This window comes from Corvus hawaiiensis, chromosome 4 (genome assembly GCF_020740725.1).
Source record: "Corvus hawaiiensis isolate bCorHaw1 chromosome 4, bCorHaw1.pri.cur, whole genome shotgun sequence".
Taxonomy (NCBI): Eukaryota; Metazoa; Chordata; class Aves; order Passeriformes; family Corvidae; genus Corvus; species Corvus hawaiiensis.
Genome location: NC_063216.1, coordinates 64639401 through 64664670, shown reverse-complemented (window position 1 = coordinate 64664670; position 25270 = coordinate 64639401). Strand labels below are relative to the sequence as shown.

Sequence of the window (25270 nt, the reverse complement as noted above, 5' to 3'; positions counted from 1 at the left end):
GTGGATCGAGCCAATTTGCTGAGCTCAAAGCTGTCCAATTAGCTCTGGACATAGCTGAAAGAGAGAAGTGGCCAAAGCTCTACCTCTACACCGATTCATGGATGGTAGCCAATGCTCTGTGGGGTTGGCTGGAAAGGTGGAAGGCGGCAAACTGGCAGCGCAGAGGAAAACCAATCTGGGCTGCTGAAGAGTGGAAAGACATCGCCACTCGGGTAGAGAAGCTATCCGTGAAGGTCCGTCATGTAGATGCTCACATCCCCAAAAGCCGGGCTAATGAAGAACATCGTAACAACAAACAGGTAGATCAGGCTGCGAAAATAGAGGTGTCCCAGATAGACTTGGATTGGCAACATAAAGGAGAACTGTTCCTAGCTCGATGGGCCCATGATGCCTCAGGTCATCAGGGCAGAGATGCCACCTATAAGTGGGCACGAGACCGAGGGGTGGATCTAACCATGGACAGTATCTCCCAGGTTATCCATGACTGTGAGACATGCGCTGCGATCAAGCAGGCCAAGCGGGTGAAGCCTCTGTGGTATGGCGGGCGATGGTCCAAATACAAGTATGGGGAGGCCTGGCAGATTGATTACATCACACTGCCTCAAACCTGCCAAGGCAAGCGCTATGTGCTCACAATGGTAGAAGCCACCACTGGATGGCTGGAGACCTACCCTGTGCCTCATGCTACTGCCCGGAACACCATCCTGGGCCTGGAAAAGCAAGTCCTTTGGAGGCATGGCACCCCTGAGAGAATCGAGTCTGACAATGGGACTCATTTCAAGAACAGCCTTATAAACACCTGGGCTAGAGAACATGGCATAGAGTGGGTGTACCACATCCCTTACCATGCACCAGCAGCTGGGAAGGTTGAGCGGTGTAATGGACTGCTTAAAACCACCTTGAAGGCACTGGGTGGGGGGACTTTCAAAAACTTGGAGATGCATTTAGCAAGAGCCACCTGGTTAGTTAACACTCGAGGTTCCACCAGCCGAGCAGGCCCTGCCCAATCCGAACCCCTACAAACAACAGATGGAGATAAGGTTCCAGTGGTGCACATGAGAGGTATGCTTGGAAAAACTGTTTGGGTAAAGTCTGCCTTGAGCAAAGACAAACCCATCCGTGGGGTTGTTTTTGCTCAGGGACCAGGTTGCACCTGGTGGGTGATGCAAAAGGATGGAGAGACCCGATGCTTACCTCAAGAGGACCTTGTTTTAGGGTGAACTACCCATGGCTCTGCACTTGTATCAATATCAGCATGTATATTTGTATATAATTTGGGTAATGCATAGATTTATATGGTTAAAAAAAAGTTAAGTTTCATGTAACATGTTAGTATGGGAAAAAATTCGGGGTGGATAATGTTGGGGTTTTAGTTTAGTCTTAGGTTTTCCTGTTAAAGGAATTTTCTCCCATATGCATGTTGCTAGGGGACAAATAGCTGTACTTAAGAAAGACAAAAAGGGGAGTGGGGCGGGCCTGGCTACTCCTTTGTCTACACCTGGGTGTGGGGACAGTTCGCTCTGAGCGTCCGGAGAGAGAAGCTGCAGAGAAAGGAGCTGCTGCTGCTTTCTTTTTGGCCGTTCTTTCTTCCTGCTGGAAGCAACGCCGGGACCCCAAAAGCCGCTTTTCCCTGCCCTGCTGGAGACCGAGCTGTGGCTGTCCTGCTCCGTTGCTGCTTCGAGCTTTCGCTACGCTGTAGCCCTGCTCACCCTGCCTGCCTGGGCCTCCGTGGTTTTTTCCCATCTGGATACATCTCGTCTGCCACCCGGGATTTGCGTTCGTCCCTGCCATTCCAGCCTGCTGTTCCTGAGAGTCCGGGATCGGCTGCCCAGGGGTTTGTGAAGCCTTTGTTCCATCCTTCCCGGGATCCCAGGGCACCAGAGCCGCGGGTTTCCCGAGCTCGCTCCGGAGCGCCCCCTGCAGCCGCGGGGGAACCATCGCACCTGCCCTGCTCACCGGGAGCCGCCAGCGCCCCTGCCGGCTGCGAGCGGAACTGCACCCGAGGGGAAAGGGCCCGACAGCCGAGAAGGCTGGGACTGGGTTTGTGATTGCTGTTACTGCCATAGTTGTTGTTGTTTTGTTTGACTGGTTATATACATATATATATATAGTAAAGAACTGTTATTCCTATTTCCCACATCTTCGCCTAAAGGCTCTTGATTTCAAAATATAATAACTTGGAGGGAAAAGGGGTTATATCTGCCACTTCAAGGGGGGCCTCTGCCTTCCTTAGCAGACACCTGTCTTTCAAAACCGAGACAATGCATTAACATAATTTTTATGCATATCTTTGGTTAATGAAACTTGCTACTTCTAAGCATTCCTATTTACAGTATCATAGTTGCAAACATTTTTAATGAAATCTACTGATTGTAAAATCTATTTTGTGATGCCCAGTTCTCTGTGTATTGTGTATTAATGGATAATGAACTTTATAATGTATTTCACTGTGGAAGTCATTCATGAGAAGCCTGGCAGGAAAATAACTCCTCAACAAACACCAGTTATCCCAACCATCTCACAGTTCTATTCAGAGTTTCTCCCATCAGGAAAAATATTTGTCCCCATCTTCTTAGAAAGGTCCTGCTGCCCTAAGCCCTGCATAAATTTCAGGGAGCACCTCCTGTCCCCCATGCTGCGAAAAGCCCACTTCCGTTGCTGCCATGTCCCTGCTCACTAACTCCTGGCTCCTTCCACAGTCACATTTTTGATGACAGACCTGAGGCAAAAGTCAGAGAGAGTGAAGGAAAACCCTTCCACCTGGAGGGCTAGATCCACATTATCTAGATTTTTTTTACATCAGAACTTAAATAATTTATGTTTTCAATATTTTGTAACTTCAGCAGTGAGAGGCAGTGTTGGGAACCAGCCCCCTCTGCTTCACCCCTTGTTTGCAGGGGTCACAGCAGACATTGCTGAGCTGTCAGTGTAAATTACAGCCGGCAGCACGTCAGTGCAGAATGCTCAAATGCGTGTGCAACTTCGAATACATAAATAATCCCACTGACTTTACTGAAGCACCAGAAAACATTCACCTAGTACTATTTCGTAACTTCTCAGGAGTATTTGAGAAGCAGCACTTTGATCTTTATTAGCTGTCAAGTCCATGATGAGGCATAGTACGTTCCTCAGTGGGCTGTGGAGACAGGCCTGGAAGCAGCTATGTCCTTCTGGAGTTTTATCTGAACATTTACAAGCCACAACAGACTTACAGCATTTCCCTTAAGTGTGTATTATTGCAGCTTTTTGGGAACAAGAACAATCCTAATGCTCTGTGCTGGCTGATGATCAAGGGCTGAGGAGCTCCTATCGAGGCTGTCCACCCTGGTATGCAAAGGGGCCTGGAACGGGTTTACATGCACACCCAGGAACCAGGAGATGTGTCCCACCTTTTTCCTTCCAGACAGAAGAAATGTGTTTGCATAAAGCATTTTGAGCAGAAATTCACACAGTGCAAATCTCTTCACAGCTGACAGTCCCCCTGCATGACCTGGAGCAAGGCATGGTTCCAACCACCATGCAGGCACAGAGATATGGGATTTACCCTAAGTGACACTCACAAACCTTTTCCTGACTAGAAGGCAGCGCCAGGAGTTTTTCTCCTTTTGACTAAGAATGCCAGCAATTTCAGCTTGACACAGAGCTGGCCTGGCTGATGGTCTAACATATAAATCATGGGTCAGAGATAAGATAAACACATACCGGTGTAGTCCTCGTAGCACTCACAAGTGTAGCCCCCCTCTCGGCTTCGACACAGCCCATTGCCCCCGCAAGGGTTGGAGTAGCACAGATCAATTTCCGTCTCACAGTAGTCCCCCGTGAAGCCCGGGGGGCATCGGCACCGCAGCCCGTTGATGGGGTGGATGGGGCGGAACAGGACGGTGTTGGAGCTGATGAATGGGGCCGAGCTGTCAAACTTCAGCACAGAGACACACTTCATGTAATTCTCACAGGGCTCACGCAAGCAGATGTTGTCGTCGAAGGGCAGCACCCTCTGCGTCGAAATCATGGTCAGCAGCGTCCTGTTGAGGTAGATCTGCTCCTGCAGGTCCTCAGAAGGGAAGAACTTGTTTCGAATGCCACCAGGGAGCAAGGCTGAGAAGGTCACGTTCAGGATATTGGAGCTGACATCCGTGTCATTTTGGATGTTGAAAACAAAGATGCCATCCTTGGCAGTGGAGAGCACAGTTGCCACCCCCTCCACAAACAGGGACAGGAGGGGAGAAAGGAACCTCTCCTGGGACATGTTCTCCAGCCGCACTGTGATGCTGTTGGTGAGCATGTCGTCCGTGATGATGGTGACACGCAGGGTGCAGACCGCAGTGACACTGTGAACACCATCTGAAGGGAAGAGAGAAAGACAACAGCAATGTCAGAGAGCAGGCTTCAACCTATGGACAGGGAGGCTCCCACAGTCTCCTGAAAATAAAACAGACCTGCAGGGCAGTCAGTTCACGGCACCAGGATGAGACAGGGAAGTGTACCCATCTTCTGCAGTGACTACCCATGCCTTTTCTCAGGAAAACAAAATAAAATTTCTTAAGAATTGTAACTCAAAAGTACTCGAGACATCTCAAGGAGGCCAGAACACCTGGCAAAGATCCTAGGCAAACAACTAGCAAGGGTTAGTGTGGAAACAGTCTGAGGGCCCTATGATGGCCAAGGGGGAGCCAAGAGGAAGGGGACTCTCATGACAGTGACTGCTAGTCTACAACACGTGCTGGGAAGCTGTTGCTTTTCACAGCACAACACCAAAATTATCTTCTTCAGGTGTGGTCTCAGGATTTAGGAGCCAGAACTCTGCACAGACACAGAATTGTGACCAGACCTTCAGATACAAGTCATCTAAGAAAGCAAGTCCTCACATTTGAATGTCGGAACTTCTTCATTTCTCACATGTAACTTCTTAAAATATTTTATGAACATTAGAAAAAAAACTTAAATAAAATATGCCTGCAGTGAAAAGCAGACATTAAAAAAATCTCCCATTTTATCCTTCCTTTAAGGCATTTCTGATACTGCTGTGGTTGTTCTGCAATAAAACCCGTAATTATAAAAATATAGCACTAATACCTGACACTGGACGGAGAGATGCCACTGTAAAATTTCAGTACACCCTGAGGCTTACAGTAATGCTGTGAATGTACAAACTCTACATTATTCTGTCATTATGGAAAATAATTATGACACAGTGAGTGCTAAATTTAATCCAACTTCGATGCAAGTGTGGAATGGGAAGTTGCATCATCACTGAAATCAAATCACCTACTTTAAATCTGTCTCCTCACTAACATTAGGGACTCATTACAATACAGATCATATTACAGAAAATGTGGTTAGTATTAGAGCAGCATCTAGAAATCCCAGACAAGATCAAGAGTGGCTTCTGATAGGAAATGTTCCTTCTGAAAGATGTCATAGTGTAAATAAACAACCATAAATGGGCATGAGTTAACCTCATGAGAGAGATTAATTGGTCAGAGTGGCCAGTATCAGGCCCAGAGTGGGGTTAAGAACCAAGCCCAATTCCCCTAGGCCACAGCTCAGTGGTCACAGTCTTGGTCTGAAGCATCCCAGCAACAATCATTACACAAGTAACCTGCTATTAGCCTGATTTCAATTAAAGGTATGTGCAGAAATGGATTTTGAATCACATCAATGTAAAATTGCATCAGGAACTGCATTTGAATCAATCTTAACTCAGAGTGAGATCAAAATTCTAACAGCATAGAGTACTAAATGTCATTTTGCTAAGGTTTGTTATCTCGAAGTGTAACTTTATGGTCATGCAGAAATAGAACAGTAAAAATAATTCTGATTTCTTTCCTACTCACTTCACCACTTCATCTCAAGTAAGGTTTTGTTTTAAAAAGAAATGTATTGTTGAAAGATTTTTTTCTCCAGTATTATAGCAGCAATATAGTAAATTACAGCAGCATAATTAACAAAATGGCTTTTGACTCCCTCCTCTTATCAGGTTGCCTGTAAAAGTTCAGTTGTTGACTCTTTTCCCCACTGAAGCAGCTTTTATGCAATTAGAAAAATCTCTTCTTCTGTGTGCTGTTTAACTACTGCCAGGCTAAAACTAGTCAGCCAGGAGGGGTCATTGTCTGGGGTGATCTGTTTGACTTCTCCTAGGTAACAAGTGACAAGGCAAGAGGAAATGGACTCAGGTTGCTCCGGGGAGGCTTAGATTGGGTATGAGGAAAAATGTCTTCACCAGATGGGTGGTCAGGCATTGGAACAGGCAGCCCAGGGAAGTGGTGGAGTCACCGTTCCTGGAGATATTTAAAACATGTGTAGATGTGGCCCTTAGGGACATGGTTAAATGGTGGGCTTGGCAATGCCAGGTTAATGACTGGACTTGATGATCTTACAGGTCTTCTCCAAACTCAACAATTCTATGATTCTATGTGTCCATCACAGAAGTTCACATACCAGCTTTCATATTCTCCCAGGTTTGCAAAAATCTTGATCTTCTCTCCCTCAGACTCATTCCAGAAATGTGTAGTCTCAGCTTCCATCAAGACCCAAAGCAACCTTTACAAATGATTGGTAGCCAAAATCTTCATTGCAAACTCCTCCTACACGGTCTGTGGATTTCTGGCCAATAGACAGTACGGGACACCAGTATTGTCATAAATGACATCCTCAGACTAGTTTACCCATGTCTATGAACTGCACAGCTCATTCCCCTAAAAGGCCAGAACAAACTATTCACTTTTTTTCATAAAGCAATTGACATTTGCCTGGTTTGTCCCATAGGGTGCCTGAACTATCTTGCTATTTGTTGCACAATATGCTACAGAAGTTCTCTCATACCAGCCAGAATGCTGGACAATGGGTCCTTTTTTAAAGAAAACACTATGATCTATAGCCCATGGTGTGTATAGTAAGAAGACAAAATACGATCCACCGTCTGACAATGCATTAGAGTCTACAAACTGTCATAATCAATATCAACTGTCACAATACGCAAGAGCTTCCCAGCATTCACAACAGCTATTCTGACACAGTTAATAAATCACTGGAAAAAGCCTGGTGTCAGATACCACACAGCCTCCTTGTTCCATGGGCAGCACAAAAGAAAACTGGGCACAGACGTATAGCTGCAAAATGAAGTTGTGTTTTAAAAGCCAACTCAGCTTTGTGCAACCCTGTTGCAGAGCATTAAAATAAAAAGAGAGTAAAAAAGGAGCAGAGCATGTGTACTATAGGCAACAAAAGAATGGCACAGCTATAGAGCTGGCTGGACAAGCGCCTCTTTCATATCACCAGTGAGGCTGAGAGCAGCATCACAGGATCTGATCATCTATTCATTCAGAAACTCAAGGAAAGTTGAAACAATCTGTGGTTTTATGAGACCAAATTAGTATCTATTCTACTTTCAATAGACAACTTTCGCTTTGAGGGCTGGAACAAGTGCAATAAAGAAAGCGGAAATCTTGTCTTTTTTGGGAAATGAATTAAGCCTTAAATACCCAGTAATGTATGTGCTTTGAGATTTACAAGTGAAGCACTCCATGAATGTTTAAAATGTTTACTGCCAGGAATGTCAGAAAATTGTCATTAGGAAGTAGTATTTTATGGGGTGGCAATACTTGACGGCCTTCAGTGTTTGAGATGCCCACCATATCCAGCTTCCAATCTGCTAAAAAGGCTCAAACAATCTGAGTTTCCAAAGGTCTTACAATACAGCTATAAGAAGTCCCTATCATGTTATGGCAGGTGCAAGATGGTTTCAGTCAGGGGTGTGAAACAACCTTCAAGTTGCTACACTGGAAAATTCTGGCTGCACTTTACTCTTTGGAGCAGACCTTGGCACAGATGAGTGCACACACATTCCCCAGGCTTAGCTGTCACCAGTTCTCACAGCCATCATGTGGGGGCTTCAGCAAACCGGCTGGATGCAGGAGTCTTCCTGAAGGAGCTCTAAACACTCAGATCATGCTGGCAGATGGGATGTGCAGGCATCCTGCTAAGAGTGATTTGAGCAGACAGTCTGGATCTTAGCAGCCCAAGTCACCTGGATAGCCTGAGGAAAGGGAAACACAGGACAGACCAAGGAAAAAAAAAGGATTCAACCAATCCCTTTGTTGGCTTGGCTCCTAAAACCCTGTACCAATGGCTTTTGCCACTTTGTCCTCGAGTTTCTCTTCCATAAAATAGGGATAATAGCACTTAACATGCACACTGTGAAATAGTGGGTACAGATGATGAAATGCTGAGACACTGGGGTGACAAAAGCAACACAAATGTCCTTAAGAAATCATTAAAGGTTTTTTTAAAAGCTGTTGCAGCCAAGTTTATCAAAAACAAGGTGGAAAGATTAAATAAGGCCCCTAATGTCTCACAGACCAGTGAATGAACAAAGGGAATTCTGAACAGCCCAGTGGCTTCACCAAAAATGTGTTCATTAAAAATGTGGTACCTGCACACTGAATTTTTATCCTGGCAATATTATTTTATATACAATTTCCACAAAAGGGCTCACCAGAAGGTGGAAATCAAAGCAGACTGTTGTCTTTTGAGTCATTGTCATTGCTGAAGAGGATGCTTAAAACTAGAATTACTCATCTTCATCCTTCATCAAATTAATGAAAAGATCTAATAGCTAACACATACCCTCATGCATTACAAAGAAAAGAGAAGAAAGGCTGACGAAAGCTTGATGCATTCTAAAATATATTAATAACTAGAAAATCAACTAAATAGGCATTGTTTCATTATTATTTTTACTTGACAGCAAATCTTATCAAATCTGATACTTTAATCTCAGCTTTCTATCTTCTGGCAGTACATAAACCAAAGAATTTTATTATGTAGAAATGTAAACACAGCAAAGTTTAACTGAAATGCATATTTGACAATGGCAGCACCTGGCCAGAAAGGTTCTTTTGGGTTTTTTTTTAAGTTCGCAGAAATAAAATAATGAACACTTTTTTTAGCTTATTACATACAGAAGTCTTAGTACCAATTTTGAAAGCTACATATTTTATACAAACACTTCAGCATTGGAGATTTCTTCCACAGATATACCAACCCAAATCCATTCTAACTTTGCTTTATAACACATCTGGAAACAGCAGAAGTCAGTCTTTATGACAGCCATGCAAAATCCCAGGCTAGCAATCCATAGGTTCAAATAACCTCTTGCTCTTCCCAACTCATAAGAAGCAGCCATGGCCATGGGTAGCAGCCACTGCTTGGTAACAGGCCTTGGAATGATCAAAGCTCCATCCCCATTGTTTCCAGCCATGCCTTTACACATGGGAGTTAATATATACCTAGTCCAGCACTAAGCCTGGAATTACTGATGAGGATGCTGTGCTTTTAGCATCCTCTCCACTGCCTGGGCAGCAGCAGCATATCAGTAGCACCAGGTCACAGAAATGAATACTGCAGGCAATGCTTGGCTGTCTGAGCAGGGCTGGCACCCAAACCACAATTCCCATTGAGCAAACAGCAGTAAAAAATCAGCAGGTGTCAATAAAAGTGAGGCAGAGTACACAGTCCTGCACTGAGCTTTAGTTTGCCTCAGAGAATCTGCCAGCATTGCAGGTCTGAGCCCTTTCCTTGCATTGTGCTTCTACCACCACAGAAGCAGATGCATAAAATTTCAGTGTGTTAATATTGTCCCTTCCAAACCACTCCTTAAAATATCTTCTGTGTTATGGAAAAGTTCAGGAGCTTATAATGCAAAGAAAATATCCCGAAAGAAAATAAACTGCACAGAAAATGGCAGGTGGAAACTTAAGTAAGAGTCCTTGCTGAAACAGCAGGAAAACACTACCGGAAAGGAAAAGGAAAATGGGCATAATTGTGAATTTACAGATACCCATCTCAGGGTTTTCCCAGTTAGCAAGCAGCCTCACTGAGGAAGTGTTTCAGGATAGAAAGTATGTATGTGACCCCAGTTTCAGTGTCCCCTCGGGGCACCTTGGAAAAGGAAGCAGGGGCTGGTTTGGTCTTAGCTTTCCAAAAGACAAAAGCAATGTCCAGAGGCAAATGTCCTCTCTGTGTCCCTAAAGAGCCTCTGTTTTGTGGCAGGAACATGTCAAAGTGCAAAGGTCTCTTTTCCTGGAGGAAAGTGATCTTAAATGGTGCAGTAACAGAAAAGTAACATCCATGAGAAACACACTCCATCACTTGCTTTGTAAAAACATAAACATACTATGTATAATATCCTATTATTTCTTAGGCACTAATTAATCCTGTCAAAGCCTTCTGATTCTTCGGAATCTGAAACACTGCTGATGAGCAATCCTGCTGTTATGTCAAGTTGGATGTAACAACATGGAGATGACCGTCCTTGGCCACATGAAGCTTATGTTATTGATTTTGTCCCTTTGTTTCAGGCTGCCAGTCAGCCCCCCACATTTAGGAGCACTTACTGCCAACACAAGTTGTGGGCTTTGGAAACAATACATAAAAATAACTGTTATTCATACGCTGCCAAAGGTTCACACTGGAACCACTGCTCTGAAGAATGTCAAAGGCCAGGTCTGCTCCCAAGCCCATCACGCCAGGAAGGTTCCCATTGACTTCAGTGGGCTTCACTCCCTGCCAAAATTAGGCCTAGAGTCATTACCAGCACACTCACACAGAGCTTCACTCCCGACCCTGCAGCCCCAAACAAGAACAGTCTGCCCAGGAAATGGCTCGGGGTTGAAAAATCAGGATGGCAAGAGCAGAAAGCAAAACATGAAGGATGAGCAGGGTAAACATGTAGACACTAGAAACATGCTGCATGGACTGCACCTCCTGAGTTGTAAAGGTGGTAAGGGCTTTCCTAAAATCAGGCGTCTGAATCCATACCTCAACATCTCTCAAATTCCAGAACGGCTGCATTGGCAGATGCTCAGTTTTGAAAACATTAGCCAATGTTGCCCAGCATTATTTGGAGGAAAGAGGGTTTGGAACACCCACAGGAACAGGGAAGACAAAGACGTGTTACCTGGTGTCATGGGGGTATTTTAGATTACAGGGTGAGGCAGCTGAGGCACATGGTGTACGGAAGTACCTTGGCATACCCAGTCCTGACTGAGACATGTCTTTCAGGGAAAAGAAGGTATCTGGGATTAACAACAGCAAGGCTGGCAGACCAATGGAAGACAAGCAATAGTCCACACTGGCAGAGTGAGTGCCAGAGTGTGACTGTGCAAGTGACCAGCTCTCCTTAAACCAGCAGTAACCACACTGCCTCCAGCACTCTCCTGCTGCCACTGCAGCAACTCAGAGCACCCAGGGGTCTGCCCCAGGCCATGGGGTATGTACCTGGGTCATGGCTATGCCAGCCTGTGCCTTGTCACTGCACTGCCCCATGGCAGCATTAGCCACATCCCCACTTCTGAAATGATGTCAGGGTCATTGCAAGCAACAGATCCCAACAAGTCTGTTCAGACACTTCCAGGCAAAGCCACTTCTTCTGCTCATGAGCTGCAGGCACTCTTAATTTCAAGTCAAACCTTAATGTACTTCGTTTTGCAAAGATGAATATCTGGAACACCTGGGAAAGTGGGCAGTGGGACTTGGGGCTCTCAACCCACAGTTCCCTTGGCACCAGCCATAGCACTACCAGCTAAATCAAGCAGCTAAAAATACCCAAATTGTGGGAGGATAAATTGCACATAAAGCAACTGTGAATTCCCAATGTGCATAAGAGAAAAAAACAAACCAATTTTGGCATCATTATCTTTAATGTAGCCTGTGCTGTTCAGGATTATTTACTTTGCACACAATACTAAAAAGAAAAAGAGCATGTTTCAGTCTGCAGCTCGAACAGGGGATTAAGGACAAATTGATGCCAACTGGATTGCTCAACATTGTACAAGATTGCTTTTCTGAAACCAGCACCTGCAAGCTGAGAATTTTGAAATGTTAATTGGGTTGAAAACACTAGTCTGGGGAAACATTTCCGGAGGGTAGGAGGTACAGCAAGTTGGATCTGCCGGCAGGAATAAGCAGTCTTGAATTCTAACTGCAGTGAGGCTGAAGATACACCTAATTTCCTTGAACACCCTCCCACAGAATCACTTCTTGCTCTTCAGGTACCTGGTGCTCATGGGCTACAGCTGCTGTAGGGGATGAGATGCAGGCAGGGATGCAGGAGCAACAAGCTGAACAAGGAAACAAGTCTCTGTCCTGAACAGAAAGCACAAGTAGAAGGGATGCGGTTACTTAGAAGTATGATATGTGGGAAGATAGCATGAGTACACTAACAACCAGCACCTTACAGACTATTTAACTGATGAGGAGACTTTCCTTCTAGCTAAAATGCAAAGCCATTTTCCTTCTGGGCTCTGCACATTTCCCTGTACCTCAGCTGGTTTTCCTTGTTAGCAAGGACTGGCCAGACTCCCCTGCCCAGCTGTGCATGGTATCGGGGCCAGCTCCCCACCTGCCTTCCCAGTAGCGCATCCTGTCCCGCTCTGGGCCATTCCAGCCCCTGGTGGGGTGCAGAGCCCAGGAGCCCTGCCCCGCTCTCAGCCATGCCAGCCCCTGGTGGGGTGCACAGCCCAGGAGCCCACCTCACTGCTGCTCCACAGCCAGCTGTGAGCCACAATGCAGGTTCCAAACTCCAGCTAAAGACAAGGATTTCCATTTAATGCTAATGTCCATGGAAACCGTGCATCTTACAGCACTCATCTGACCTGTTCAGCTGAAAAACCCCACTCAGATGGCTACACCAGATAGATTCATAGACTGACTTGCTGAGGGCTCCAGCACCTCCCATAAAGCTTGATCTTGTTTCATATATAATCAAAACTATTGCCTAATTACTGCAATAATTTTCTCTGAACTTTAAAGGGAGAAGGGTTTAATATAATTTACATTTTAATTCTAATTAAAAGCAGAGCTAAATGTTGTTAGCCAAAGGATAGTTTCCCAGCAGACTCGCATGGCTTGCAGCCACATCTCGCAGTGCGCCGCAGTGGTGGCCGCAGTGGCTTGGGTGGGGCACTGCTGGGCAGGCAGAGATGCCAGCCAGCATTGGGGTATACGAAGCCCAGGCACGGGGAGCACAGCTGTCCACTCACCCACAGCCAAAGGGCTCTTCATGGGCCTCTCTACCTGCCCAGCTGTAACCAGTGGTACACAGGAGTCGAAGATCCATGAAAGCACTGGACAAACTGAACAGCAGTCACGGGATGCCCCAGCGTTAAATCTCCATTCAGGGCATGGTCTTCAAGTAAATGATACGTTTTGTACAGAGGAGATAAGAGCAGCATGTTTACCCCGAGGTGCTTTTACGTCACTTACCCACTTCAAAACGGAGAGCCCCTGTGTGGGGTGCCTGGCTGGGCTGCTGTGGGGACAACCCATGGGTCGCCATAAAAGCCTCCATTCTCTTCACCGCTACGCATCCCCTGCAAACATTTTTATTCACTGTCTCTGATTAAAGTAAGAACTTTCCCAGGCAAGCCGGAGCTCTACTCAAATCTCTCTCTTTGCAGTTTCAAAGCGAAGATGAAAACTGTTTTGGGGATGGCAAGGGTGAGGTGGGAAGAATTGGGGTGGGGGCCTAGAAGTCTCAAAACTGGGAGCAGTGATAAGGAAACAGCTTCTCTGCCTCACTGTTTGCACCTGTACTGCATATTAGCCACCTCAAAGGCATCCTTTCAAAACAGCATCAGCAAAAGGAAATCCATCAGGTTTATTTTTCTAAATGTCTCCATATTCCCATGTTCCTTTTGCCTGGAAATATGCTCTGCTCCTTGCTGTGACCCACAGTGAAATCACGGGGACACTTCCTGCTGGATGGGGTTCAGGTTTGCTATCTAGAGTGGAAAGAAAAGGAGGGAACAATGAAAGAAAGACAACATTGATGTTTTTCTGATGTCATTGCTGTTTACAGACAAGCTTTCAAAACAGTTACGTATCAACGGAAAGTTACTGATTTATGGGGTGATGCAGACTTGCCCAGCTCTCTGAAGCAGAAAAACCACCAGAAAAATTCAGCTGTGGTAGCTCAATAGGTTGCTGACTCTGCTCATTTGCTGTGGAGACCCACCTTGGGAAAATAAGAGGGTTCTTAGGCATACAGGCACTTCTATTTTTTGGTTTTCTGTGGTTTCTGTCATCCTAAGACATTTGCAAATTAATACAAGGTAAAAACAGAAGGCTATCTCTCTGGGACAGGCCAAGCAGTAATGGCTACATGTCAGCTTCCACATGCACCGGGCACAGGAAAAGTTGGTTCAGCTACTCCTTCTGCCCCAGAAGACTCAAACAGACTCCAACACGAGGGACTCACATAAACAAGGTAACACTCTCAGGCTGCTTTGGTTCCCAAATTTTTTGATGGGAGCAGTGATGGGGGCATGGATGTCCCACCTGTAGCACACATGTCTGAAAGAAAAGGTTTAAGATCCTTTATAACTCTATCTTTTCTCCCTTCCTCTCTCAAGCTCAATTAATGTTCAAAGATTTTTAATAAGAAGTAGATTAAATTCAAGAGAAGAGATGGGGTCCATCACGGTCCATCCACTGGGATCTGACAAAAAATACACCCATCTCTCACAGTCTAAAAAATTTAGACTTTCAACTAGCTTAATTCCATTAAAAATCCCCAGAATGAAAATCTTATCTTCAATAAAATATCACATTTTCCTTCATTTTTGGTTTCAAAGGGAAGAGGTTTTCTTTTTTCTTACTAGATTTTCAGCTGACCAGTTTAGCTGGTCTTTTCTCTTAACTGAGGTCTGCTGACTTAAGCAGAGTAAAAAGCAAATAAACAAATCAGAAACTTGAGGAAATAAATTTAAGCAAATAAGAAATGTAAATTTAAAAAAAAAATTCCTTGCATCATGTGATTAAAGAAGTAAGAACAGAAAGACAAAATAAACAGACAAAACCACCTTTACCAAACTTCTGTAGTTTTGCGAAAGGGTCACGAGGCACTGGGAGTATTTATAGGAAAAATGCTGTGTACTTTGTCGAGACTCTCTGTTGATAGGCGACCTACACAATCTTTTAAAAATGCAATGCAAAAACAACCCCCCCTTGATTAACTAACCACCTACACATCGCTGGCCACTGGCAATGAGATCATGGTGGGTTTGGCTGCATGGTCAACTGAGATTATTCTTGGATTCCTGCCGTTAAAACTAGAATGCTGGACATGAATCAAAAGGGACAAAGCACTTGCTTCCTGTTTCTATAATACTGAACCTGCAGTGGGTATTTTTCTCCCCAAAGCTTTTCCAAAGACAAAAGCAGCCTCCCAGACGAAATGAGGAGAATGCAAGAGCTTGACTCCTATCGCTGCACGTCATCTCAGGAAGCCGATGCAGAGAAAGGGCAGGTCAAGTTATGACAGATGAAAGTGGGTAACAGTGACTTGGAGCCACTGGTGAAACACAGAAACTACACTGATCTTCGAAGTGATACTGTAATCTCAAATGCCTATCTAAGGATTTCTATTCAGCTGAACTGTAGAAATGAAGTCATAACTACATGATTCACTTCTTCAAGAATCAGATAAGATTTTCTGCCAGACACTGTGTAAGACACAGATCTTGAGCAAAATGGGCATCTTGCATTCTAGGACTAATGTAGGACTATCCAACAAATTCCATAAGGAAAAGATTCTCATTAAAGGAATTTACTATAATGAATAAACAGAGAAAAAAATTGTGCTCTCAATACATCCTTGATCTTAGCACAGCATCAACAGGGCATCACCAAGAGGGTGCCAGGCTGGGCTCTGCCAAGCAGTCACATGTTTCTGGCCAAGGGCAGGATGATTGTGTCTTTCTCTGCTGGGTGATGGCTCTTTCCTTCCTATTCTGCCAAATTTGCAGACAATCCAGGCGAATTGTATTTAGTGAGATCAGAGTACTCAACAGCAAGCAGAGCCTTACTACAGGAGCATGCCAAGACCCAGTAAGCATATGCCCATCACAAAGCAGGGCAGAATGACTCCCTGTGACACCTGCATCATGCACAGCACAAAGTTTTACCAGTTCAGTCAGAATTTATTCACCTTTCCAGGCATCCCATTGAAATGAATGCTCCCACCAGATCACTGGACATCTTAACATCTGTAGCAAAGCCTTCTCTTTCAATCCAAGCAGAATTGTAGAAGAAAAGTAGAAGAGAACACACCCAGTGAAAGCTGGACATGCAATGACCTTAATGATGCCATGGAAGCAGCACATTTCAACTAGCATGGAATAAACTACCCATGGAAACAGTTTCATTGTACATTGAGTTTTCCCAGGGCTGTTTGTATGTTCTACAAAGCCTAATGAATTTATGTATCTCCTTCATTACAGTAACAGTAGATTCCTATTAATATCTTTAAAGGCATTATTTTTCATTGTTTTAGTTATGTTTTATGGAAAAATATAAAATACTGAGTGTATGTGAAATATACTAAAAAACTGTAACCATTAATGTTGAGCCTTAAAATGTAAATCACTCTGGTAAAACATGAAAATCTTTATTCTAGGAATCCTTACCCCTATAATCCCACAGATCTCAGCACAGCCTGAGCATTACAGGATGGCTGCACATGAAACCTTCAGCCCAAGCTCTGAGATTACTGTGGTACAACACCAAGAATGTGCAGCTTCCTGAGAAACCACTGAGTCACAAGGATGAAATTTCACCAAGCACAGAAGAGGTTCATCCTATCACCTTTCTATAAAACATGCCAAACCTGTGTCCTCCATTTCTAAGCATGCAATATGAGATAAATGTTATCCCTGAGAGAATATAAATACTAATTTTATTTTTTAAATATACTTTTAAAAATTTTGTAGTACACACTGTGAAAAGCAGCTGTCTGTAAATCAGGATTTTTCCATGCAAAGAGCTTATCTGAATTCCTGCAGGATGCTTCATACTGTGGAGTCACGTCCCAAGAGCTCAGACAACTGCTGAAGTTTAATTAGTAGAAAGCATTTGTGTTTCAGTGTCCAGAGCACACCTTTTCACCACCTGAGCTCTGAGACCATCTGGAAAGACAGTAGGTCAGTTCTTTGGACCATGCCCTCTTTAGCCCGGTTTGGATTTAGGCTGATATTTCTCTATTTGGCCAGTGCTGAGCATCTTCATGAAAGAGCTTCCTAAATGCTGAAAAAACACCCAGTTTTAACACCTGCAGTCACTGCACTGCATTAATAACCCTTGAAAACATCTGACATGGGAAGACTTGCTCCTTCTCTCCACAGGGCCTATCAGAAACACCCTTCTGCTTCCCAGCCTGCAGGAAACCTGCTGATCTGTGAGAGAGGCCCTAAGACAGCCAAATCCTACCCAAGGTGGTGCACAGCTGCAGGACCTTACAGCACTGGCTGCTCGAAGCACTAATCTCCTTGAATGTCTCAGAGGTGGGCTCATGTAAAAGGGAACTGGAGCTTCAGTATTTGCATGGAAAGAACCATTTCTCTCTGGACGTGACAGCTGGTGATGGGGAGAAAGGCAAAGCAGCTGTAACCCAGATCAGGAGGTTTATAGGGCTGCCAGTGGGCCAACGGCACAGGAAGCAGCAGCTCAATACAGGCCAATATTATTGGAAAGGACAGCAAAATTCACATGAACGTGTGCCAGGCAAGGGAGGGCTTCAGAACACTCCAGGTCAGAGGGGGCACAGGCAGGAGGCTGGGTAGGGACAGCGTGGTGACCAGCAGTGATACCCAGCTGTCACCCAACCCAAATGTGCAATTTGTCACATAGATGTCATTCCTCACGTCAGGAAACACAGAGCAAGATGCACATGGAAGTATCGTGACAGCTGGCTGCAATGTCTGGAGAAAGCATCAAGTGGAAAAACAACATTTCTGCCAGGAATCTTCCAAAACTGTAGAAGTTCTTGATCTCCAGCTCAGGCTGACTCCTGTGACTGCCAACAAGATGGGTGCAAGTGGATGCAGCTCTTCCTCCAGCACCCCCAGAAGAGCAGAGAATTGTCCCAGAGAAGCTGGCTTTTACTCCTCTATTTTTTTTTCTTTCAGTCTTCCCAGGAAAAACAAACTGCTGCGTTTGTAGCTACAAGGACATGGAGCTAGAAAAGGACAGCTCACATGGGCAGTCTACTCTGAGCAGCAATGCAGAAGCAAACCCCAACAGTGCATTTCGTGGGGGGAAACTGTTCATGGGCATGAAGCCCATGGGGTGAGGTGGGTTTGGCCAAGCTCAAGCTTTCATGAACTCTTAACTTCATTACAGCAAAATTTAAAAGTGTTTCCCCCTCTTCCCCTAAAAGAGAACAATCTTCTAATTAAGGATGGATGTAAATAAAAAAAAAAAGGGGGGCAAAAAAATTTTTTTTAAAAAAAGCAAAAAATGCATTAATATTTTAGGATAGATAGATGCATAATTAAAGGCAAAAAGAAAAAATGCACCAAAATTTCAAAGAAAGTTCAAGCTCAAAATAAGATATTCTAGCCCTGAAAAAATGACCAATTTGTCTTTGTGTCCTTTTTGGAGACCTGTTTGGCAAAGAGGACATTTCACAGTCTCCTCTTACAGAAATCCAACGCCACACTCTTGTTTCAGGACTGCTGCCGGCTCCGTGTTTAACGGATAAACCCTTTCACGTTTGTCTCTGAAAGAGGCTCTTGTGAACAGGAAGCTGTGCTGTGACACCAGGCTCCTGTGCTCTTTAAAACAGCTCCAGCTCTGTAAAATGACCTCTCTCAACTCGCTTTCTCAGTTGGCTCAAGATATATTCTGCGTGTTTCTCCAGCAGTAATCTGAGGCTTCAGAAAATGCTGTAACAGGTGGTCAGAGTTAAGTCAGCACCCAGAAAGAGGAAACATTTTAATATCACCTACCTAATGTACCTTTTTGTCTTTAGATCCACACCCATAATCAGAATTTAGGGGGTTTTTGTATAGGTCCAGGCACTACTCAAGGCCAATAGACACAATACTACAATTTCTTAAAATACAGCATAATTTAACATCTGCTGCATTTTACTGACTGAGTTGTCTGGAAAGCACAGGATGCTCTGGAGATCATGGAAGTACAGAGGGGTTCCTTAGGTCTCTGAGTGCATCTTGTACCTCTCTTTCACAACTGTTTTTATTTGCCAATCAAGTAATGATATTTCTGTAATTACTTTAAAGTACTGATCTCACTTGGTGCATGCTGTGCACTGCTGTGCAAGGCATGGGATTTGAATAATTATAATGTCCTCGAAAATACCAAACCAAAATCCCAAGACACCAGCAAAAGCTGAGAAATGTCAAAAGAAATAATGTAGCAACAACAAGGTCATACGAGCATGAAACAGAGTATTTCTCTATTACCACTCACCACTGTAAAATAAATTGGGTGCTTCCCTCTCTTCTTTCCAAGCCCAGAGTAACACACTCAGCAGCACTGAGCTCAAAACAGCCTCTACCCAAAAGAGCAAAGCAACCACTCTGCCCTGAAACACCCTTGGTGTACTGGAGTTATTTCAGGTTTGCACACAGGAGGCAGAATCTGGCCAAATCACTTTTAAAAGACTGAACTGCTTGAGATATTAAGACCTGAGAACCCACTTCTTAATACTCCATTGCTCTAATTTCTCTTCTTAAAGCATTTGCACCAGTAATCAGAGGTGATCACTGAGCTCCATCCTGCACCTTTAATTAAAGTCTGTTTCTGAAAGCCCTGTCTAGAGAGGCTAATCCCTCTCTACTCAGCTGCTAGACTTGCACAGCAGGGCAAAGAGGCAGACGCATGTTTGAGGAGGTGAACAGGTCCCAGTCTGGCATCCCAAAATGCCACAAAACATCTACTGATACTGAAGCCAGCTACTTCAAATGCAAATTGCCAACAGTCAGTAAAGAAGTGGGGCAGAGAAGCAAATGCAGGGGAAAACCATGAATGCAGATATGAAAATTAATCATTCAAGGGTAACTACATGTTAGTTTTTGTTTGGTATTACCAGTGTGGGCTTGGGTCCTGTCAGCCCTTGCCTGCAGCTGATGCTTCTGTTGGAGAAGATACAGAGATCTTGCAAAGAAAACTGTAGGGAGTCCTCCCTCAGAGCTCAAAGGAGATGGGAAAGAAAGGAGACCTGTCACACCAACAAAAGCAAATATAGTCCTCAAAGCAGTAGTGTGGTGGGTCATAGGATCCTCATGAGCTAAGGAATAACATCAGAGAGCTTCCATACTGCTGTAGGCATGGCATATCAAGATCTCCACATCATTACGCTCACTCTGCAGCCTTTACTTGTGATACATTGCCATTTACCCCCTGCTCTGTCAGCGCAGCAGGGTTCCATCTCCCAGCATCAGATTTACCCTACAATTCATCTCCTCTCAGTGTCTGCCCCTTTTTCTACCTCCCAGAGAGACCACAAAGTCCTCCTTCCTTTTCTCACTATAAACTTCTCTCTTCTGAAGCACGGATAGGAAACTGCCCTCCTGTGATGGCAGGTGACAGCAAGTGCAAGGGGCTGCAGCCACTGATGCCTTCTTCACATGTTAATGTGGATAAGGGAGGGTCCCAGCTGAAACATAAGTGCAAAGTACACAGCTGACTGGCCTTGCCCTTCCACCATCCCTCACCCCGAGTGAGCCTGACAAACTTCCGTCATCTCTTTTTTCAGCCCCAAGGGCTGCCTGTTCTGTGTTCACACACCTGGCTCTGGGTCTCAGCAGACTGCTAAAATACAAGAAGATAACAGAAACAAAGCAAAGGTATCTCTTGCAGAAAAGGATTTGTGGTCCTGGGACATATGTTTGTGGAGAATTTTCTGTGTAGGCTTAGAGAGTGCTCAGACTGACTGAGCTGCAGCTCCTGCAGAGACCAGTGCGTGGAGAGGGACACATGTAACCCAAAACTCTACAAACTCACAGTCAAGAAGCAAACATGAGCCAAAGTCTGGAGACAGAGAGATGACCTAAGTGACCCTGACTGGTATTTCATGGTGAAGAGCCAAAACCTGTAGTCTGTAATGAAGAGAATGGGATGTGATGTTACCTTCTGGGAGTTTAGGATGGGATTAATACAATAAACATATGGAGGGCAGATCAGCTCAGGAATACAGGGGAATTTTCTGAGTCAGTATTTTCAAGTGAAAACTAATGAGAAGGGCAGCAGGGAAGTCAGTGCTTAATGGGATCATATTAGAAATGTGAGACCAGAAAAGCCAAGAGGAAGCCCCCTCTGTTCTGCTCTGGTACCCACTGCAGGCCATCAGAGATTGCACAGCAGCCACGGGATGCAGGAGTGCCACAGAAATGAACCTGCAGTGGCAGGGCTCACGGGTGCTTTCTTCAATGAAAGGTTAGTAGAAAGATTAAATGGTCTTAAGCAAAGAGGGTGCTAACCTCCCTGTGTTCACAGCTGACAGTTCAGAAGAGCTTCAAGATAAGTGCAAAACACCAGAGGAGGCACTTGGCTCAGAGGTCTCATTACTGGCTCTAGCATATAGTCTAAAAGAAAATATAATTGTTTTTCTTAGTCCCTAAATATACATTCTCACTCCTCAACTGTACACCACCAAATACATTACAAGAAGCTAAGCCACCCATGGTACGCTGATGGCTGGTGTTTGCCTCCACTGCTGACAGCCCCCCAGTATGTAAACATCTTCCTAACACAGACATACCTCTCAGGTCTGTGTAATCTGGGTTTTCTGCAAGCCTAGGGCAATGCCTGAATATGTTACTCAGCAAAGTCAACTCTTTACTCCTTTTGATGGCTTAAAGAAACCCTGAAAAGTCAAAATACTAATGAAAAAAGTGAAATATAAGTGCTTGGTGACAGCTACATTGATATACACATGCACAAGGTTGAGGGTTTGGGAAAGAAGTCAGCTATGCAAAAATGTTAATGCGTGATACAATTTGCGACCTAGGCAACATCACCAAACAGAGAACAATGATTCTTGGACTAGCAGTGGAGGGAGAATGGAGGCAGAGGGGTGGGTGATGCAATGCTAGATGTTGCTAACAAAAACCCATACGACAATGAAGAAAATAAGGAGGTAAAACATTATGGGAGTGAATAAATGGGACAAACCCCAAAGCAGCTATTAGAAGAAGCCAAAGTTGGACACCAGGAACTGATCACAATACAATAAAAGCTTGCTTGGCTTTTCACACCTTGTAAAGAGGTAGGGAATTTTAACATACTATGCATTTCCACGCATGGTAACAAAAATATTTTCTGCTAGCAGAGCTATAGAACAGTTCTGCGATACAGAAACAGTAGAATCTAACTACAAGAAAAAAGACTTGAGAGGACTTAAGAATTAAAGGAGCAACTAGCTGGTAATGCAACATGTGGCAGTTTAATGCTACTAATGAACAAATACAGCAGTCAGCATAGTTAAAATTGATTTGCCAAATACAACAAGTAACTCTTTAGTTCTAGTAATGCTTCACGTGCAGGATTCAGACATGACAGAAGCCAAGTTAACCCAACATGAACTTCACTGGTTGCACTTTTCTTAACATAGACTAGTTACTGATAAAAATTATACACAATGAAAGTGGAATATCTTCAGTGTGTTTTTATTTGAATCACAGAAGTAACTTCCAGCCCACCTGGACCGGAGAGATGGTCACAGTGCTGAGTTCACAACTGCTGCCTGTGCCAATCTACCTGGGAGCACCACACTGACTAGCTCTTACCTCCTCTCCTTTAATTCCTCTCTCTCTCTCTCTCTCTCTCTCTCTCTCTCTCTCCCCCCTGCCGGCTGCAATGCAGCATGTGGGCTTGGCTGCCGGCACTTCATGAAGTCATCCGGAGAACGCACATTCACCGTTCCAAGCTGGGGCTCCTCGCTGAGGGCGGGTTTCCCAGCCAAGCCAGCTGCCTGCCCCGCAGCCAGGGCTGCTCATCCTCCGGCAGCTCCCCCCGCGCTGCTGGCCCCCCAAGTACCAGTTTGTTCAGCTCAATTAAACAGCCCCTTGTCAACGTGCCTTGGGAAAGGACAAGCTTTCCCTTCCAGTGAATGACAGAGAAGGAAGCTCCTGCATTTATTATGTGCAGGCTGGTTTCAGAAGGACATATGCCTCTATTTAGCCTGGTGACACCTTGACAGCCACGAAATGATGTCTGGGGATTTTACAAGCAGGAAATACTTGGTTTCTCTTCTTGATACTTTTGTTACAAAAAAGTTACTAAGTGGTTCATGTAAATGAACCCAGAAATACCAGAACTTCTGGTTAACCTATTGACATATTGATGAAAGTAATAATAGATGATTTTTTTAAAAGTGAATATTTACAGTACTTCTGAATCTTCCCTAAGGTCTCCTCTTGAGCCACCTAATAACACTTTCAGGTTTTAAGCTCCATTTAACCAATAAAAGGTATTTTAAAATTATTTTAAATCAAATCCCAGCCACCCAGAAGGCTCTATCCAACAGGTGCCTCGTGCTTGGCACTGCACCACGCTGTAACCCTCCTGCTGCAGCACGGCAGCTCTGTCCTCATCTATTGCTCTCAACCATGAGAAGCCTTCCATCCTCCCTCCACCTGACATGCTCAGGAGCCTGTTCCTCTTGACATTATTGCTCCAAAGGAAAAAAAATTACAAACATCAGCTTACTAGCTGGAAATGGTTTAAGTGTACTGCTCCTCCTTGCAGATCTGAGAGTGAGGAGCTAAAGGTGATGTGCATGAGAGTTCCTCTGGTAAGAGGCCAAGAAGTGACATGAACAAGATAATCAGGCCTTCAAACCAGACACGCACATCTGGGACAACTATCTCCAGCTTCATCTGACAAGAGAATAATCCTACTAACAGGAGTCTTTCACACCAGGCTAAGTGCCCTTGTAATAGAAAAATCTAAATGAGTTAAACTTAGCTTCTGTCTGTCTCTTACTGGTGTCTGAAACACTGACTCATAGTATGCAGGAAGGGACAGGATTTTGCTCCACAGGGTTTTCTCATGGATAAATTCAATTCCAGCTTGGTCACTCTGAGACCTTTTGCACTAAAACTCAAACTATACTAATTTTGGGTTGCAAAAAATGTGGCCTCTCAGACACAATTGTGGAAGTCCACATGAATCATCCAAAAAGCCAAGCCCTGCACACTGATCTCCAGCTTCCCATAACGAGGGAGAGCAGGCCTGTCCCCACACCATGCAGGGTAGGACTGCTCCCAACACCCTGTGTGGTGCAGGGTACCACACATGGTGAGGATACCACCAAGGGCACCACACCTCTTGCCCTGTGCCATGTCCAGCAATGGGAGCATCCAGCTGGGCCTCTCACCATGCTCCTGCATGGTGGACTCTGTGGGAGTGGTGAGCTGTCTGACACAACAGCACAAGTATATGAAACATCTGTCCCCAGCTCATATTGGCAGGGAAGGAGGAATCAGCCTCCAGAGCATAGATTGGGTCGGTCGGGAAATGTGCTAACTCCGAAAGAATGAGCAGCTTGGCTCCTGGAGGTTGATGTCAGCTGCTCCTGACTTCTCTTGCCTCAGGTGAGTTGATTCATGTGTTTTATAGACATGAAGTATGAAGTATGAAAGATTCTATTGTTCCTTGAAGATCCCCACAGGATGCAGCGTCCATTCCGTTTGGTTCTGGTTTTGCCTCCTTACCAATAGTACTGAACCACAACTTTGCAACCCAATACTGTCAGTTTTTGAGAAGATCAGGTCAAGGTCATTCCTTGACTGATCCTTTTTTTCCTTCTGAATCCAACTAACCACACCTCTGAGCACACAAGATCATGGACAAAAAACTGAACACAGACCAGGCTTTGCTTTCAACTCTCCCTGATCTGGTTCTCCTTGCCGCCCCGCCTTTGTTTTTTTCTCACCAGTCTGGTGTGGGTAATGAAGAAAGAATATGCATTTTGCCTCCAAGCAAGAGTTTTTTTAGTTCAGATCAGCTGCCTCTGACTGGAGTAAATGATTCTAGTACAAAAATGAGATGCAGTGCACAGTAAACTGAAATAAGAAAAACCTGATGGTAAATTTACTGACTGCTTCAAGGACAGACTCTACCCTGACCCTTTCTTGCCTGCAGCAGCTCTGGTGCTTGACATACTGCTGCTCTCCCACAAAGAGCAAGACCATACATGCACCTACAGCTGCTCCAGAGGTTGATTTGGGGCTGAGGCACACAAATATCTGTGCTGATGGAGACAGCCAGAGTCCTCCACACTGACCTAGTGAAGACGACAGCTCCACAGGAAGTCTGGCAGGACACTTTGTGCCTGGCTGGGACACCCCGCCAAGCCCACATGGCAGCTGAAATCACCAACATGCACTGCAGCCTTGCCGGAGGAAAGCCAGAATTTGGATGAAACACATTAATACCAGCCCAGTAATTAACAACCCACAGCTCT

The 25270-nt window shown here is 44.7% G+C and overlaps 1 protein-coding gene across 5 annotated transcripts in view; it reads right to left on the bottom strand.

The window, feature by feature from the left end:
* CELSR1 (cadherin EGF LAG seven-pass G-type receptor 1) overlaps positions 1–25270 on the bottom strand; it is a 176979-nt gene that overhangs the window by 102689 nt on the left and 49020 nt on the right. For all 5 annotated transcript variants that reach the window (XM_048301140.1, XM_048301141.1, XM_048301136.1 and 2 more), the window contains exon 2: positions 3703–4341. In XM_048301140.1, coding sequence (XP_048157097.1) covers positions 3703–4341 — 639 coding nt within the window. The remainder of the gene's footprint in view (positions 1–3702; positions 4342–25270) is intronic.